The sequence below is a fragment of the Marmota marmota genome, unplaced genomic scaffold (assembly GCF_001458135.2).
Source record: "Marmota marmota marmota unplaced genomic scaffold, marMar, whole genome shotgun sequence".
Lineage (NCBI taxonomy): Eukaryota > Metazoa > Chordata > Mammalia > Rodentia > Sciuridae > Marmota > Marmota marmota.
This window is the reverse complement of record NW_026000196.1, coordinates 15899551-15919077: the sequence shown is the minus strand read 5'-3', so window position 1 is coordinate 15919077 and position 19527 is coordinate 15899551. Positions and strand designations below refer to the sequence as shown.

Here is a 19527-nt window from a genome sequence, read left to right as displayed (position 1 = left end):
AAAAAAAAAAAAAAAAAAAAAAAAATCCCAATAAACCACTTGTGGATGTGATGTTGTCAGAATTGAGTGTTTTTCTTTGGGGAGAAAGAGCTGATTTTGGTTTTGAACTCTATTTACATCGTGTGTATGCTCTGCTTGTCCAGGATTTATTTGATCTCATATTCACTCTCATCAGTGTGATTTGACCACTCTTGATCTATGTCAGGCTCCTCTGCCATCTATCATCTGTTGTTTAGCCCCTTGAAAGTGTTATTTTTGTATTTCGGTTCTAGAATTTCAATGAATATTTCTAGTTTTCAGTTTTTGTGGTTGAAATTCTATATTCATTTGCTGGTTGACCATACATTTTTCATTTTAATTAATTGAACATATCTGTAAAGGTATTTTGAAGTCCTTGTCTATTGATAGCTATTAGAGTCAATTATATTGAATATAACTGACTGCTCCTCACCTTCCTGGGGATGGGTCATACTTTCCAGTTTCTTTGCATGTTTAGGAATTTTTGGTTGAAAAAAAATGGCAACCATATTGTAGAAAATGAATTCCTCTGTTTTCTGAGGATTTTTGGATTTTGTGCTAGAAGGCATCTAATCTACCCGGATTCAAACTGCCAACTTTGTCTCCTTTATGATACATGGCTGCTGACATCGTTTGGCTTCCTGTGGCTGCTTCTTTAGTCTTGCTCTGTGAGTCCTGGGCTGACAAGCTTTGGACATGGGTGTGACTTACCTTCTCAGTAGTTTTCTTACTTCTGCCTGTTCTGGACTCTATTCTGATCCTTTGAACCATTTTGCTTCAGCCTTATGCCACTTAAGCCACCCAAATTGGAGAGTACCCTTGGTTAAGAAAAGTACCAAACTCACTGAAAGTTCCATCTTTCAAGAGTGGATCTCTCTCTAATTTCTTGATCTCCCCCTGCTTGCTGCTCCCCCCCATTCCTTTGAGGTCTCCTTTACTCATTTATAAATTAGCTATAAACTAGAGATTTTGGAAGTTGTTCTTGTTCTTGTTCTTGTTCTTGTTCTTGTTCTTCTTCCTCTTCCTCTTCCTCTTCTTCTTCATCTAGGGACGCTTAACCACTGAGCCACATTCCCAGCCCTTTTTCATATTTTATTTAGAGACAGGGTCTCACAGAATTACTTAGTGCCTCACTTTTGCTGAGGCTGGCTTTGAACTCTCCATCCTCCTGCTCCAGTCTCCCAAGCTGCTGGGATAACAAGCGTGCGCCACCACGCCCGACACAGGAAGTTTATGTTCTGCATTTGGTCTTGCTCATCTTGTGGTTCTCATGCTGCCAGAACTTTCTTATTAAATTTCTGCTGCTTTCCCACTTCTGAATTCTCTGTATCTGATACATTTACCTGGTCTGGCTACAGTTTTCTCCACCAATGTTTTCTGTAGCCTTGGGGTTGAAATTATATTTTCTAGCTAATAAGCTGCAAATTCACAGGTTTTTACCTGTTTTCAGAAATTAGATTTCTGGCTTCTATCAGCTATCGGATGTCTTACAGTATCTTTAAGCATTTTAAAATTTTCATGTGGAGATTTGCATGATCTCTTCTTTCCACCATCATTATTTGAGAGTTCAGGTATGGATGGAGGATTTTTTTTTTAATCCCTTATCTCCTCATCTCATTTTGTAGTTGAGAGAAGAAATTACTTAGATGAATTTAAAAATGATTGTTATTAGTAGCATGTAGGTAAGACAAACAGAAAATTTAGTTGATGATCAGATATAATTCATAGTATTTATTATTTTACTCATATAATTTGTGAAAAGTCACTTGTATTATCATCACTATACTGAAATACCTAACAGACCAGCTATAAAAGTAAACTGGTTTATTTAGTTCAGTTTTGGAGGCTGAGAGAAGGGGAGGGGCTATAAAAGCTTGTTGCTTTTATAACAATCTCTTTGAAACAACCACGGAGGGGCTCACATAACAGCTTTCTTAAGCCATTCCAAGGGCAGTGCCCTCAGCAAGACTCCAGGACCTCCCACTAGGCTCTCCCAAGAGCACCATGTGGAGCACTGCACTTCAACACAGGAGCCCTTGGGGACACTTTAACCACATCCAAACTGCAGTATCACTATCAGATACATGTGGTTTAGCTGACCACCAGAAGGGTGGATAGTTCAGCAGTTGAGCAGTTAGTGATGATCTTCAGTCTCAGCTCTGTCTGTGGTGCTCGTCACAGTGTTAGGAAGTGCTGTGTCGATCTTAGGGTATGGGCACTGCACGTGGTGAGCTCTTCAGCTTTTCCCAGTGATGGAGAATATCTATTGATTCAGCTGGGGCTAGCCTGAAGGTTGGAGTTTCATTCTACTGGGAAAACCAAAGGCCTAACTCACTGCATCCACAGGGTCCTGGGGGCAGGTTCTACCTATTGAAGAGGGTACAGCTGGGCCATGACGGAAGCTGATCCAACTTACTGTTTTGGGACTTTATGATGGTGTGAAAGTGATACATATTCAACGGGAACTGCAGTTGGAATTCTGGTGTTTTTCTAGGAAAGTGCGATGTGGTAGAATACTCTGGTGATGCGGGCAGCAGCAAGGGGCCACAGCGCCAGTCAGCCCTGCCAACATGGAGCCCAACAGCCACACTGTGCAGTGTACTGTGCTACTAAACTGGGAGTTCAGTAGGTTAGGTCTGTTGAATATGTTTCTAATTATTTTCAATTTATGATGGTTATTTTTTGGATATAACCATATATTAAGTCAAGGAGCATATTCATTTTTTTTCTGTGTATGAGACTTTGAAATTGTCTATTTTCTTTCTTTTCTTTTTTTTTTTTGTACTGAGGATTGAAATTGCCTCTTTGGGGACTTTATAGTTCTAGGAATTTAACCTACACATAGGTCCCTATAACACAGCCAACCTTCATGTTATTACTTTATATTCATTGCCTCCCTCATCCCCCGACTTCTGCGCTTAGCTTCTATCAACCCCTGGTCATTTCTTTCTTTCCTCCTCCTCCTCCTCCTTTTTTTAAATTTTTTTTTATCTGTGGTGCTGGGGATGAACCCAGGGCCTTGTGCATGTGAGACAAGCACTCTATCAATTGAGCTATATCCCCAGCCCCTAATTTCTTAATCACTATAGTTTTGTCTTTTCTAGTATATCATATAAATAGAACTGTGCAGTATCCAACCTTTTGAGATTGACTTTATCACTCAGCATAATGCCTTTGAGATTTGTCCCCATCAGCGTGTTCATCAGTAGGCTGTGCCACTTTATGTCTGAGGGGCATATTTAGTTTTGAAGCAGGTGGGTGCCTTTGTATAGAATGAATGAAATATTTACAGGTAGACTTCTCTTAGGAAACATTTTGCTAGCAGACTGGTTTGAATTTCTCTCTTTGTTTGATGGTTCCTTAATTGCCATTCTTACAAAATATTGAAACTTTAGTCTTTTCACTGTTTTGTGCCGAAATTCTCCCTAGGTAGTAAGAATCAGTGAGGGTTTACTTTAATTTTTGCTTCCAAACCACCAGTCCATAAGACTGTTAACATTCAGGGGGAGAGAATACCGGATTGGGGATTGGAAAGGAGGCTAATTTAAGACAGAGCTTATAAATATTTTGCGTTCGCATAAAAATCTAAAAAGAACAATTTTGCATTACAGATTCCTGAATACCCAAAAGTAACGAAGTCATAACGAGTGGCACTTGAGAATATTAGATGAGGTGATTAGGAACTCAAGACTGTGACCTGTGAGACTCAGCAATACTGTGGAGCTGGCCTCAGTCCTGCCTGGGCTGGGGCCTCCTGCTTTCGCCTTCTGTAGACACCAGCCCCATCAGTCCCCCTGGCACTGTTATCCTGTTAAGCAGGAGTCTCTCATGTCACCATCTGGACATTAATGGAAACATATGTAGCAAAAATTGAGTGGTGCAGTTTCTGGTACCAACTCTGCCATCCAAGGAGAAGGGGGTTGCTGTTGTAAAGAATAGGAGTGTACTCCAGGACTTGCAGGGTAGGAAGGCTCTGGAAGGGTACAGAAGAAGCTCATCAGGTATGACTTGGCTCCTTATGCTGCAGTGGGTACCCATCCAGTCTCATGGATGCAAAACAGCTTCCTTTACTCACATATGTTTTCCACTTCTTTCTTAGAACTCTGCCTTGGTTTGCTGTGATGCCCACCTGGCCTCTAGCTCCACCTGTCCTAAAGGTTCATGATGTAGGGCAATCCTAATGTCATTTCATTCATTCCAAGTTCTAGAAAGAATCAGGTCAGCCCTGCTGGCCTCTGGATGGGATTCTTGTGGATTGTTGGTTCTCCTTTAGCTCAACTGTCTGACATGGGTTTTGTGGTTCGGATAAGGCCATCCAGCTGTATTTCTTTGTGGCTGTGATAAGAGTAATTTCAAAGAAGAGACATGGGTTTGTCAGGCATCCCATAATATTCCATGGAGGAATCCCTTTTCTAAAGTCTCGGCCTGGACTGTGACTGTGTCGAGTCAAGACTATCATGCAGCTTCGTTGCTGAGTGACTCTACATTTTAGATGGCTCCAGCAGGCACAGTTTTGTTTTGCTCATGTTTTATAGGATCCAGGAATTCTTGGATCACATCCCAGACCTACTGAAGCAGAGATTCTATAGGGCCTAGCAATCTGTGTTAACAAACCCTCTGGGTGATTTCCATGTACTCTGAAGTTTCAGAACTACTGACCTAGTCATGTACTCCTCAGTGAACAGGTATTGTCCCCAGTGTGACAAAATTTTGTTCTAGGGGACATACTCTCACTAACCTGAATACCTCCTACTGGGCCCCACCTCCGGAAGGTCCTGCCTCCACCCACCAGCACCTCTCTGGGGAGAAAGCCTTTACCATGTGGAATTTTAGAGGACACTTCAGATCCAAACTCAGGGAGCAAACAGATTTTAGATATTAGAGTGGTCTGTGGCTCTTCAAAACATGACACTATCCAACAAAGTGTTTTCCCTCAGTATTTCATTTGGTGGAGGTGGAGATTAGGAACAAATTTTGAAAAAGGCTCCTCAGATTGGTGATTATGAAAATGGTTTAAGAAACACTGGTCTGTGGCATGTAATTATTAGGAAATTCCTAGCTGTGGAGTAGGTGCAAGCTCAGCATTTCTAGGTGAAGGTCATGCTCATCTGGGTTGCAGATCGGTTGTGCCCACTCACATTTCCACCCGTCCAAGGCTGGAGGCTTTCTTGCATCACATCTTGGCCAGCACTTGGTGTTGTCCAAGGTCTCTGTGGTTACGGTTCTGATGGCTGAGAAATGATATCTAATTTTATAGACTTTTTCTAATTTTTATGAGTCTCTAGAAACGGGGTTGAGTTTTATAGATTTTATAGATTTGGTCCAATAAAATACATGAATCCATAAAACCTATTCTGGCTGTTCATGTTGAGGGGATTTTAGATATATAGAAGAGTTATGAAGAAAGTTCAGAAAGGCTCTGTGTGCCCTTCACCCATCTTCCCTAATATCCACATCTCACGTAGCTGTGGTACAATGTCCCAAACAAACAAACAAACAAAAAATAGCATCAGTTAATTTCCTTCTCATAGCCTCCTTCTCTTCTGGTCCCTGATCCCGAACAGTGTGAGGCATTTGCTCTTCAGGTCACCTGGGTCTCCTCTTCCAGTCTGTGACCATTTCTTGTTTTTTCGTCATTTGAATACATTTGAAGAGTACTGGTCAGGTGATTTTAGAATGTCCCTTAATTTATGTTTGTCTGATGTTTTCTCATGATTAGACTGGAGTTATAGGCTTGGGGAACAGGAGAGCACAGATATATTCTTATATATCAGAGGGCAGGGTGCGTGACATCTCATTAAGGGTAGTGATAACCTTGGTCCCTCAATTAAGGTGGGAGTCCTGTGAGTTTCTCCACTGTAAAATTACTCTTTCTCCCTTTTTATACTTGATCTGTTAAAATATTTTGAAGATATTAATTCAACATAGCTTTAAAAATGAACACATAATAATAATGATGCATATTTATGGGGTATGTATGATATTTGATAACATGTATACAAAATGTGTAATGATCAGATCAAGGTAATTAGCATTTCCATCTCTTTAAACATTTATCGTTTCTTTGTGTTGGGAACCTTTAAACTTCACTCTTTTCTTTATAAAATACACAATAAATTGTTATAAACTCTAGTCACCCTACTGTGCATGTTCTCTTTGTGACTTTTTAATATCCATTTTATCAAAGTAAAATTTTCTATCCTGTAAAACTTACCAATCACAAGTGTATAATTCAATTATTTTATTTTATTTTTTTTAGCAAATATAGATAGTTGTGTAACCATCACCAAAGTCCTGTCTTAGGATATTTCTGTTATCCTGCTAAGTGTTCTGTGGTGTTAGTCTGTTTCCGTTGCAGCCTTAGGCAGCCGCTGATCTGCCTTTTTCCCCTACCAATTAGCCTTTCCTATACATTTCACCTAAATGCAATGATATGATATATTGTCTTTGGCATTTGGATTCTTTCACTTAGCTTAGTGTTTTCCAGGTCCATGTAAATTGTAGCATTTGTTAGTACTTCATCCCTTTTTATTGCTGAGTAATATTTCACTGTGTGACTATACTGTATTTTGCTTATGGATCTATCAGCGGATGGATTGTTTCCAGTTTGGGAATATTGTGAATAATGTGGCTATAAATATTCACCTACACATCTGTGTGGAAATGTGTTTTCATTTCTTTTAGTTAGGTTCCCTGGAGTAGACTTGCTCCATTAATTGGTAAGCTTATGTTTAACTTTTTCAGGAACTGCCAAGTGATTGCACAAACCTGCTGCACCACTGTGAACTTCCATCAGCAATATCTGAGGTTTCCAGTTTCCTGCATGTCCTTGTCAACACTTATTATTGCTTGTCTTTTTGGTTCTAGCCATTCTGGGAGGCTCAAAGTGGCATCTCATTGCGGTTTTAACTTGCATTTCCCTAATGACGAGTGGTATTGAATAGCTTTTCATTGACAATTGGCCATGTGAATGTCGTCTTTGAAGAAATGTCTGTCCAAATCTTCTGTCCATTTTTAATGAGGTTATTTGTTTTCTTATTGAATTGTAAGAGTCTTTTATTCTGGCTACAGCCTTTTATCACAAATGGTATTTGCAAACATATTCTTGCAGCCTGAGGCTTGGCTTTTCCCTTTACTGGTGGTGTGTTTCGACACAAAAGATTGTTTTAAATTTTGATCAAGTTAGATTTGTCAATCAAGAATGCTTTTGGTGTTGACTCTAAGAATTCTTCGTCTAACCCAAGATTGTGTATTTTTTTCCTGCTTTTTTCCCTAAAAGCACTAACAGTTTTAGCTCTTGCATTTATGTCTATACTCCATTTTGAATTAATTTTTGTGTATGACGTGAGGTGAGGGTTCAACTTCATTTAAAAAACTACCTAATACTTTTTTTTTTGGTACCAGGTATTGAACCCAGGGGTTCTTAACCACTGAGAAACATCCCCAACCCTTTTTATGTTTTATTTTAAGACAGGGTCTCTCTAAGTTGCTTAGGATCTTGGCTAAGTTACTGAGAGCTGATCTTGAATTTGGGATCCTCCTGCCCCAGCTTCCCAAGTCTCTGGGATTACAAGCGTGTCCCCCAAGCCTGGCTTAGGTAACAGTTCTTCATCAGATGTGCCATTTTCATGTGATCTCTCCCACGCTGTGGCTTGTTTTCTCATTCTTGTGATGACGCCTTTCACAAGCAGACATTCTATTTCTTCTTCTTTTTTTTCTTGCAAAACACTCTTTTATTTCAACAAAAAATCCCTTCCTCCTGAAGTGAGATTTTGCAGAGATGTGCTGTCATTCTGTAGGCTGTTATAAAAGTCACAGCAATGAAAGAAGAGCCACAGTCTGGGAAGAGAATCTTTTTCCAATCATCACTTAATTCCACACTAAAACCATTATTCACTCCTCTGTTCACAGACATCCTGTATCCTGAAGTCCACTGTGTCAACTTTTTCTTTCATGGATCTTGCCTTTAATGTTGTATCTAAAAAGTCATTGCCATGCCCAAGGTCATCCTCAGTTGTCTCCAATGTTATCTTCTAGGAGTTTTTATAGTTTTGCTTTCACATTTAGTTCTATGATCCAATCTGAGTTAATTTTTTTTTTTTTTTGTGAAGAGTCTGTGTCTACATTCATTTTCTTCCTGTGGATGAATGTCCAATCATCTCGCCTCATTTGTTGGAAGACTGTCCTTTCCCCTTTGTGAAAATTGAAGCATAGGAGTTTATTTCTGGACTTCAGGTCTGTTCCACTGATCTGCTTTTGAGCCACTACTCAATACTCAATTCAATATTTGACAAAGGCTTGAAATTGGGTAGTGGAAGGATTCTGACTTTGCTCTTTCTCAAAGTTATTTTGATTATTCCAAGAGACTGCATTTCATGTAAAACTTAGTATCAGCTTGTTAATTTTCACCAAAAAGCCTGCTGGTATTTTGATGGGCTAGCATTATAGATCAGTTTGGGAAGAATTGTCATGGGAACAGAATTGGGTAATTTGATCAGTGAACATGGAATTTCTCTCATTTAGCTCTTTTGTTTCCCTCAGATAACTTGTACTTTTTACTGCTCAAGGCTTGCACTTGTTTTGTTAAATATACTCCTAAGTATTTACTGTGTTTTAATGCTCGCCTCTTTATATAAATTTACACTTTCTCAGCTTTGGAAACTTAACATTAGGGGGACATTGTTCTCATTTTTTTGTCAATTGAAGTCATAGAATTTCAAACAAGTTGATACTATCTTCTCAAGCATGTTGAGGCTGAAATTACAAATATTTTACAATTACAGTCTCAAGTGAGTTGAGGTTCCTTGTTAGACATAGATTATGTCCTCTCCTTTCCGCTTCCCCTTTCCTCCCTCCCTTCCTTCTTTCTTCCATTTTCCAGTACTAGAGGTTGAACCCAGGCCTCACACATACTAGGCAAGTGCTCCACTATTGAGCTGCATCTGCAGGAGACAGGTTCTTACTACGCTGCCCAGGCTGGCCTTGGACTCTCTCTCAATCCTCCCATCTAAAACTCCTGAGAAGCTGGTTGCTCTACTCATTCATTTTTGACATAAATGTTTATTTAACTAACAATTCCTTGGGTTGATATTCTGGGCTGGGCTCAGCGGGTGGTTTTCTGGTCTTGGCTGGACTTGCTATGTGTTCATGGTAACTACCTGCCAGGTAGGTGGCTTTGTTCTTGGAACTGGCTTGAGGTTGGCTGGGACCACCAAGATGCCCGAGCCATGTTTTTGTCATGTTATCAAGCTGGCCTGGGTTTATTTAAATTTTTTTTTTTTTGTAGTTGCAGATGGACAGAATGCCTTTATTTTATTTTAAAAATTTTATTTATTTTCATATAACAAAACTAAAAAAATTTTAAAAATTAGGTATTATACATGACAGCAAAATGTATTTTGATTCATTATTCCAGCACAACTTTACATTTCTCTGGTTGTACAAGAGGTAGCGTCACGCCATATGTGCAGTCATAGAAGTACCTGGGGTAATGATGTCCATCTCACAGAATGCCTTTATTTTTTTAAATTTATTTTTATGTGGTGCTAAGGATCAAACACAGTGCCTTACATGTGCTAGGCAAGCACTCTGCCACTAAGCCACAACCCCAGCTCCGGCCTGGGCTTATTTTTGTGGCGGGTGGTAGACAGACACCGAATGCCTGAGGGACAGGCTCAGAATTGGTGTATTGTTACTTGGCCTTATTCTGTTGCTCAGACTCTTCAGATCTCTCCCTGTTGCCAGCCTAGACTATAGCAGGGAGGGAAACAGACCCCATCTCTTGAGGAGAAGAACTTCAAAATCACATGCAGAGGGGTGTGGATATAGGAAGTGCGTGCATTTTGCTATAAAGGGACATGGTGAGTCCTTTTTGTCCATACTCTGGAGATAGGTTGGGATGGTCTCCTAGCCCACATCCTCTGGCTTCAGGTTTCATTTTTCCAAAGAGGGCTTTGATGTTTTTCAGATAATTGTCATTGGCTCTGAAGGTCTCGGTGAAGGGAGAGATCTGAAGAGTCTGGGTACATGAGCCACCTGCTCCGCTCAGTCTCCCAGGTTTGCTTTTCACTTCAGTGCAGTGGTCCAGGGACTGCCCTTGTAGCAATTAATAATAGGGGTCAACTAGAGTCTGGTGGTTTGGAATCGTCTGCTGTTTTAGCGCCAGTTGTTTAGCTTGTGAAACTAACTCTGCTTCCAGGTGATATCAATGACGCTGGCTGTGCGAGGGTCCCACAGGGTCCTGGTAGAGCAGCATCCAGCCCAGGAAACAATGTGTGTCTCCTGCTTCCCCTGCAGGCAGCCTGTGTGGCAATGGCACTGGTGCATGTTATCTGCTGCCTGTCTTCGATACTGTGTTTGTCAGGAGGAAACATCGTCGCCAAGGTCTAGGGACAGCCATGCTGCAGGACTTCTGTGATACTTTCCGAGAAGATGATGCCCTGGGGCTCAGTTGCCCAATTTCTCCTGCCATGTACGGAGGTCAGCCCACTGCATGGTGTGTGATGGGATTTGGGTAACAGTGGTGAATAACACGTGTGCATTCTAGGTGGTTCTGAGCAGATGGAGCCCTCTGGGGCACAGCAGGCCTTGGCTTTGCCTCCCTCCTGAGAAGTCTTCCACAGTTTTAGCACAGAGACCTCATTTTTGATCTCTAGGATTAAAACTTTCCCAACCTGGGAAGTGGATTTGAATATGCAGATGATCCCTGACTCATGATGATTTGATTTAGGATTTTTTTTTTCTTTACTTTATAGTGGTGTGAAAGCAATACACATTCAGTAGAATGTGTACTTCAAATTTTGAATTTCTAATGTTTCCTGAGCTAGCAGTACGTGGTCCCATACCGTCTCTTGAGACGGTGGGAACAGGCAGTGAGCCGCAGTTCCCCGTCAGCCACGTGATGGCTAGGGCAAATAGTCAAGAGTCTACAGGAGGCTGTGTTGCCAGTGGTTTTTGGATACAGATGTTCAATAAATTGCACAAGATATTCCACACTTCATTATAAAATAGGCTTTGTGTTCGATGAGCTCGTCCAGCTGTAGGCTGAGGTAAGTGTTCGGAACACGTTTAAGGTAGCCTGGGCTGTGCCGTGAGGTTCAGTCAGTTAGGAGTATTACATGCATTTTCAAATTATCAACTTCTGATGTGTTTGGGGAAGGCAGCCTCATTGTAAGTCAAGGACCATCTGTAATCAGAAACAAATCATCAACCTCAGGGAGAAGTGGAATCCAGGGAACTGCTGCCGGGATCCTCCCAGTAACTCTGCTCATTCAACTGAAGCTTATAGTTCATCACTTTGTCCATTGAACTAGAAGCCACAGGGAGAGTCCAGGAGCTGTGGGCAGGCGGGAGATGATGGAAAGACACTGCACATGCAGTGAGTTCCAAGATCCCTGACACCCTCACCACAAAAGAAGGCCTCTCCCTCCTCCACGATCACCCTACTGCATCTCTTTCCAAGTGGTTTCTATTCTTTGTTTGCATTTGCCAGAGGAAACTCAATTGCTAGACATCACTCTGAGTCAGTAAGAGTGGGTGTCTGGAGAGATCTCTTCAGGTCCCCTTGTCACCTCGTGAAAGGACACTAGCTCAATTTGGCCTTGCCTCACTTTGTGTCATTCAGATGTTTTTGAATCCTTAGTATTGAGTTTCCAGGGTCCTTCTGGTATGAAGAGAACAATGGACAGGAAAGTTGGAAAGGCAAATAAACTTCTCCTGCTCTGAAATCACAAAGAAAGCAGGCACAAACGATTTTCCCTCAAGTGGGTTTAGTTGTTTCTTGGTATTTTTCAGACCCTTTGGCTATTATTATTAAACTCTGGAGAGCCTTGAGTTTCTGCAGAGTGCTCAAGGATGCCCGCACTGTGCAGCTCACTTTCCGGTGCTGGGGAGTTCTGGGGCCCAGGAAGCTGGTCCTACATCTACATCCACACCCTGCCAATCTCTTCTCCTCATTCTTGCTTCTGAGTCCTCTGTTGGAGAGACTTGCCCTACCCTGGTGCAGGCCCCCTAAGGGTCTCCAGAGAAAGCAGGTCTTTCCAGTGCAGGCCACCTCAGGATGTCAGGTTATCTTGCTAAAGAAGCCAAAGATCCCATGTTGCAAGGGCCAGTGCTATGGATCCCCACTGCCCCTCCTGTGTCTCCATCAGCAAACACTTGAAAGGGCTGATTCTGAATCACATTTCTCTCGGGGCTTCAGCCACCCACACCCCGCTGTCCGGCTTTTACTGAGTGCAGTCTTGCCCTCCAGCTGGACAAGAGGGACTTTTGCTCCGAGCTCCAGGCTTTGAGTCCTTTTTCTGCTGCGTCCCTCTCCATGGGTTGAGGACTCCATGGGCTCAAGGGGATGTGCCCACCCCTGTCTATATCGCTCCCTCTAAACCCACTCAGAATATCAGAACCCCCAAATTCCTGACAGTGTTGCTGAGGGCCTGACTCCATCCCTGGATCTGTGCCCATGCTGGTGAACCACGGCACCCATCTGCACAACTGTCGGCCCCAGGGATGGCTGTTGGTGGGATGTGGATGGAGTGTGGGTGGGGGTGAGTGGGAGGAGGCCGGGTAGGCAGTGGGTTGGAGGCTGGAGGCTGGCTCTCCTGTGTTGCCACATTCTGATGCACAATTCCAAGGTGTCCAAGAATTCTAAATTTAAAACTGGCTTTCTCGGTTGTTAGGAAGTTATATTTGTCAGCAAGGAGGGCAGAACATGTGAGATCTACCACTTTCCTGGCACAATTTCCACCTTTATAATAGCATTGTGCTCTGTATGTTTCCACCTGCACTCTTGCCCTGGACCATTCAAAGGTTAGGAGCAGACTTGAAGTCCCCATGGACACCTTCGGAACCAGAAGCATTTTATCATTTGCCTGGAGTCGGGGCACTATCATGTGAAGATGCTCATCCTATGAACATGGGCTCACAAGTCAGTGTGCCTTGAGGGGCCTCTGGAATCCAGGAGTCTGTGGACAATGAGTTTGGAAGCTTCCATGGGAGAGGAAGGAAGGCAGAGGAGGCTGGTCAAGGAGGAAGGATGGAGCTGGGCATGGTGGTGCACTCCTGTAGTCCCAGTGACTTGGGAAGCTGAGGGAGGAGGGTCGCGAGTTCAAAGCCAACCTCAGCAACTTAGTGAGATCCCATATCTTGGAATGTGGCTCAGAGGTTAAGTGTCCCTGAGTTCAGTCCTCAGCCAAAAACAAAAACAAACAAACAAAACAACAACAACAACAAAAACCCTAAGTGGGATGGCATTAAGGACTGAATAGTGTCCCTCCAAATGTTGAAGCCTGTGGTGTAACTGTACTTGGAGATATAGGGACTTTAATAGGTCCCTAAAGTGAAATGAGCTTCTGCAGGTAGGCCCGTAATTCAATATGGCTGGTGTCCTTTTAAGAACAGAGAGAGACACTAGGGATCTCTATACATAGAAACAGCCATGTGAGAACACAGGGAGAAGACAGCAATTCTCAAGGAGAAGAGACTCAGGAGAAACCAAACCTGTCACACCTGGGTCTTGAACTTCCCAGCTTCCAGAGCTGTGAGAAATAAATTTCTGTCATATGAATTTCTGTGGTATAGTCAGCCCTTCATATCTGCAAGTTCCAAATTTGCAGATTCAATCAATCATGGATTGTAACAACTATAACAACTATTTATATAGCATTTACATGCATTAGGTACTAAAGATCATCTAGAGATGATTTAAAGTCTATAGGAAGATGTGCATAGTTACATGAAAAGACCATACTATTTAATGCAACTGTATGGACTTTGGATTTTGTGTCTTCAGTGGCTCCTGCGAACCAATCCCCTTTGGTTGCCACGGGACAACTGTATTTTATTAGAGCCGCCCTAGAAAACCAGTACAGAATGGGAGCCCCCATGAGCAGGTGAGAATTCTGTGTCCATGAGAGGTTGCTGAGAGAGTGGTTTGAGGGTAGCGGGGATCAGAGCAGCGAGCTGGGGTTGCTGCAGGAGGAATTGGAAGCTGCCTGAGTCTGCAGATGCGGGAGAGCTGGCCCGGAGTGAACCAGGGTTGGGCGAGGGTCCTCTGACTTATGCTCGTGCTCCTCTCTCTCAGTCTGTAGGCAGTTCCTGTTGGCCCATCCAGAGGAGCGAGGCCGCCTGTGGGAGGTGGGGGCCCTGGGGGCCCGGGGTCAGCGTGTCAACATCTGGCTCAAGGTTCAGCAGCAGGCAAGACTTCCAGAGGGTGAGTGGAACAGGAACGGTGCCCTTAGTCCTAGTTATGCCTAGTGTCCATAATCAGTGCAGATTAACTTCCGCTGTTTAATTCAGACCCCTGTAGGTGTTTTTTCTGTTGAGGTTGTAGGAAGGACAAAGAAGGGAATGAGACCTGGCTGGTGGCATCTTATCCTTTTTTCTACACTTTCTTCCTGAATGAAGCACGTTTCCGTCCATCTTGCTCAAAAAGATCTCCCCCAACTTGACAATTAGGATCTCTGAGGTTGAGAGGCTCTCCCCTTTAACAGTTTCAATAGATCACTGAAACATCTCAGAAGATCCATTGCCTCTGTCTAATTTAGGATCAGTTGTAAACGTTATTTTGAATAGGTGAGGTGTGCGCGTGGATGAAAATTCAGAAGATGCCCAGGGGTTTGCTGGGAGCAGCACGTTTCCCTTCCCTCTCTCCTCTGAGGGGAGCACACACCTGTGTCAAGGGCCATACCATACAATGCTCTTTAAATCGTTGTTTTGTCTGTTTAATTCTTTTTAACAGCAGCATAGTATGATGCCGTACTGATGTGTATTTATTTCTTCCCTGTTTATGGACACACATGGTGTCTTCAGTTCTGGGTTTTTCAAGACGGTGCCCCAGTGAGTTTGTCTGGCGTTTGAATGGAGGGCTGTTTTCAAGAGAGGACAGGGCCTTGCTGGCGGTTCCCAAGGGAGGCAGGAGGTGAGATGTCTTTTAAATAGCCAGCAGGGAATGCCCACTGTCTCTGGATTCCAAGCTGCTTTCTGACAGTGTTCTTTCCCCTTCGCCCAAGTGGGGAAGGACTGCACATTGCAGTCCTCTCTCAGCCCCACACTCAAGGTGAGGGTCCAGGGCAGGGTTGGAGTAGCCCTCCAAGCCACAGGGACTGTGTGTGCCTTGGAGACCAGGGGATTCTAACAGTTTAAATTCACTGTCCCAAATTAAAGCATTGGCTCTCTTCCTTTCTGGAATGGGAGCTGCTGGCAGAGTCAATTTTGGACATTTCTATGGCTGCAGATGGCTCATTAGGGGGCTGATAGGCCTGAGGTGCCTGGTTTTCTCTCCACCTGGGTGACTGATTTACCTCAGGTGGTGACAGGCAAGAGTGCCTAGGAGTTTATTGATGATAATAGTAATAGGCTTAGCTTTTATGGCACCTTTCAGCTGGAAGGTTTAATGGATTTTTACAGATATTAATGGGGTGACTAGGTACCAGGGAAGGAGGCCATGGCAGGGCCATGACTGTGATCCTAATGAGGCGGTTAAGTGACTTGCCCTGTGGCATCAAGTTAGGATTGAAGGGAAGCCAGTCTGTATCCCTGGGCACTGAGCTGACCAGTCGTGTGAGTTTATGGACGAGCCTCACAAATGAGACCATGGCCTTTGTGCTTGGAGGTTGCAGTTGCTTGGCTGGGATGGAAAAAGAAAATGGATTGCATGTTGGAATGTGGAAACCACAGAGGCCGGAGGGGGTAAGGGAGGAGGAGGACGACTTTTGCCTAATTGGGGAGATGGCTTCCTCCTGGAGAATTCCACTGGGGGTTATTTCAAGAGCTGGGAGTTGGTGTGGTCTGGTCAGAGGAAGCTGATCTGGGAGTCAGATGCCAGATCTGTCGCTTTAATTCACTCTGAGATTCACCAACATCTACTTTCAAACAGCAAATGATAGGACTTACACAGAATATTTCAGAAGCATGCTCGAGTCCCTTGAAGGAAGGAAGGGTCATCATTATAATTAGGATATAATTAGATCACTAAAACTCTATAATTTAAAAAATGACTCGAAGTTAGGGTCTTTTCACTCCCTGGGTAAAGCATGGCTAGTTCCCAATTTCACCCACACTCTCTTGTCTCCCCCAGGGCCCAGAGTCAGGATTTTAATTCACTCAGGAAGGTTTTCTGCCAACCAGCTTCATCTTGTAACCATTATGTCAGCTAGTGCTGACATCCCAGGTTTTTTCCGAGTTGGTGAGTGGGGCTGCAAATGCAATCACAGATCTGCACAGATGCTCTGCACTTGCTCAGTTTCTAATCTGCTTCTCCCTTCATGGAAATCAGCAAGTGTTAGCCGACTAGAATTTCCCACCGGTCGCCACACAAGGCACATTCCAGAAGCTTCTCTTCCCTGGCCATCACACCAGGCCACCCAGATTTTGTCTTTAATTAGTGATTCTTTCTTCACTTGTTTTTCAAGTTCTCTCTCTTGTCCCTTAATTTCTGACTGTTAATTGGAGGTTTCCTACAATTTCATGTGCGGTAGAAATAGCATCATAAGCAAGAAGCCCAGTGGAGCCGATTGCTTCTTACTCTAAATAAAACATGAACCATTTACAACATTTCAAAGGGAAATTCACTTGGGCTCCTTGCAAATGTTTTAAAATCTATTTTCGAAGCAGCCTCATTTGTGGACGAGGTCTTTTTAAAGTTTGCACAATCCTGGCTGTTGATAACATCTGTGGCTTATAATGGCCCTCAAAATATTTACAGATTTTTCAGACCTTTTGAGTTTGTGGGAAATTTCTTTCTTCCTACACTTCAGTTACATGTGAAGCCTTTGAAACTTGACCAATAGGATCATAATTCCATCTGATGTGATTTCCCAGTCAGTCTGCACATGCCTTAAGTTTCTTTACTGGAGGGAATGAAATCGAATACATCAACAGTGAAATGTTCTTTTGCAAAAATGTTGCTGGAGGCAGGAACTAATTGCACGCTGCTTTAAGAATTTAGTTCTTCTTTCTCCTTCTGTAGGTTCACAATATTGCTTTCTTTCTCCAGGAAAACTTCATGGATTCATTGTTATTCATAGGGAAAATACTTTGCTTACACTTAATTTTTTTTTTTAAGAAGAGGAACTGTGTGAAAAGAGATGTGAACAATTTGAGATGGGGAAGCAGGCTTACTTTTCTAAAGTCTGATGTCCAGCAAACTGCAATTCTTTCTCTGTCTAGCTTTTTCATTTCATTTTATTATTCTTTTTCAATTTTTGTGGTGCTGAGGATCAAACCCAGGGCCTTATGCATGCTAGGCGAGATCCCTACCGCTGAGTCACATCCCCGGACCCAAGCTTCAGTTCTAAACTTGCTTCAGCTTGTTGTACAGTACAGCAGCAATGGTCATTTCCTGTGATATGCTCTGCTGGACAGTGTGGAGGGCAAAATCACGAGTCTGCTGCTCTTTGACAGGTTGTGTGGCTCCATCTCGTGGCCATTGTCATCTACTGCAGCCCTGGATGGAAATAAGTGCCTCCTTGACTTGTTTCTGTGGTTGGTTCTGAGTTATTTGTACTTGTGCTCCTAAATAAGTGCATTCCCTTAAAAAAAATCCACTGAACCTTAATTGTTTAGGAATAAAATTCAAGTTAATATTTTATTAGCATGTTGTAGTCCATAACACATAATAACCTCAGGGAAGTTGAAAAATTGGTAAAGGATTATTCATTTCAGTCCCTCCCTCACTCATTCACATATCCATTTGCCAATTTATTTAACATCTGGTAATGAGACATCTATATATACTGGACACTTTCCTAGGTTCCAGGGATACAGTAGTGAATTAGACTGAGAAGGCTTCTGAACTCATTTCTAAGCTAATAAAGTACATGAACAACTACTGCTGTATGATATAAAAACTTGATTTATCAGAGAGAACTAAAGTGTGCTGATATTTTAAAGTGCTTAGAGTTAAATTTTGCCAAACCAAATTTTGCTAATTTTATAGTTCTTTAAAGAAACTTAAAAATGTACTCGTATTGATAACAATTAAATAATGTGTTTATATTTTAGCTGGTAAAGCCAGCTGAATGTCTATATATATGTGTGTTGCATATATATTTTCAGATTGAAGGCAAACATGCATTTTTCCCTAGGAATCTGAACCCCCATGGATTTGGGGGTGTTCAGTGGGGAGGCACACAGTAGGACAAGACAGTCATCTCTTTTTGGTGGGGATTGGGGGTGAAGCTCAATTAACATGGTGGTATGGCCTTTCTTGAGTAACCTCATCAGGAGGCAGAGAAGGGACTGGAAACTTGACTCCATTGAATGCCTGAATTGTTCTTGTTTGAAGAACAGATCTCAAGTCTAGCTCAGAAATGCTTGAGTAGTACCACCACTTTATGTCTGCTGGCACCTGGCAGCTCTTCTCATCCTCTGGAGAGCAGTGTAGCAAGGATTAATGTGAAGGTCAAGAAGATGAATGAGGTTAGGGCCATCGGTACATTTGGAAGGATCCCCCAGGTGTTAAATTGCTCAGCCCCTTGGAACCAGCCCCCATTTGTTTATCCTCTTTTCTTGCTTAGGGAGGGCAGTTCACCCTGGAAATTCCAAGGAGGACCTGAGCAATCTTGGGCAGACTTCTCTGGGTGACAGACCCACAGAGTTTGCTGATGGAGACGGCCACAGGTATGGCAGTGGTGTGTTATCTTATGAACTTCTTGTTTCTTTGGTAATTATGTTGCCCTTGTTTCCTGAAGCTGTGACCTGAACCTGCAAGATAGCTCCCTAGATGACCTGGCTGTGGGCTTCTCCTTGGCAGTCAGCTGTATTGCTTTATCCTTAGAATCTATATGGCACAGGGGGAAGGGTGGGATGAGGAGAACCTTTGTAATTAGACTTTTTGTGGTCTTCTCTCTAAGCTAGACAGGCTCTAATGAGCCAAAATGAAACCGAGAACACATGGGAATCAGCCGTAGTCTTGCATCGTTAAGGAAATACTGAAAAATCTGAATTTCAAATTCTGCCATGGACCAGTGTCATTCAGGCAGAACAAAAGCAAGACAAATTTGTCTTGCTTTCCTCCCCTGCCTCTCCAGAGCAGATTGCACAAAAATGGAATATTGTATTAAGTTTTTGCATAATCCAGAGTAATTGTAAAGTGGAGTCTTGGGGAAGGATGGTTGCTGAATATTTCTTGGTGGCTGGTTGTTCAGTATTTTTTTTTTAAGCCATACCAGATACTTACCCACATAGTGTAATTGTGATAAGATTCATTTGTTCTGGTACAGAAAAGTCTTTGTTCTTCAGTCCCTAAGGAGTGAGTAATTATGTTAAACTCCCAAACTTAACAATTGTACATTGTAGGGCAATACTGCTCAATTTGGTGAATAGATTATTCTGCAGTAGAAGATTCAACATGAAGGCATAAAACATCCCAGTAAATGCTGGATTGCCTTGGAAAGCTGCATTGTGTCTGACATTAGTTCCAACCATCAGGCAGAAAGGGGCTCTCATACTCTTCGGTTCACAACAGAAAGACTGGTAAACTGAAGAGCCTACCAGTCCACTGAGCAGAGAACA

At 42.7% G+C, this 19527-nt stretch overlaps 1 protein-coding gene across 1 annotated transcript in view; it reads left to right on the top strand.

Annotated features, from left to right (window-relative positions):
- The window catches only part of LOC107148356 (protein FAM169B), a 72581-nt gene that overhangs the window by 49021 nt on the left and 4033 nt on the right, over positions 1-19527 (top strand). Inside the window, 3 exon segments of the mRNA XM_048790331.1 lie at positions 10315-10497; positions 14096-14224; positions 18531-18633. Coding sequence (XP_048646288.1) covers positions 10315-10497; positions 14096-14224; positions 18531-18633 — 415 coding nt within the window.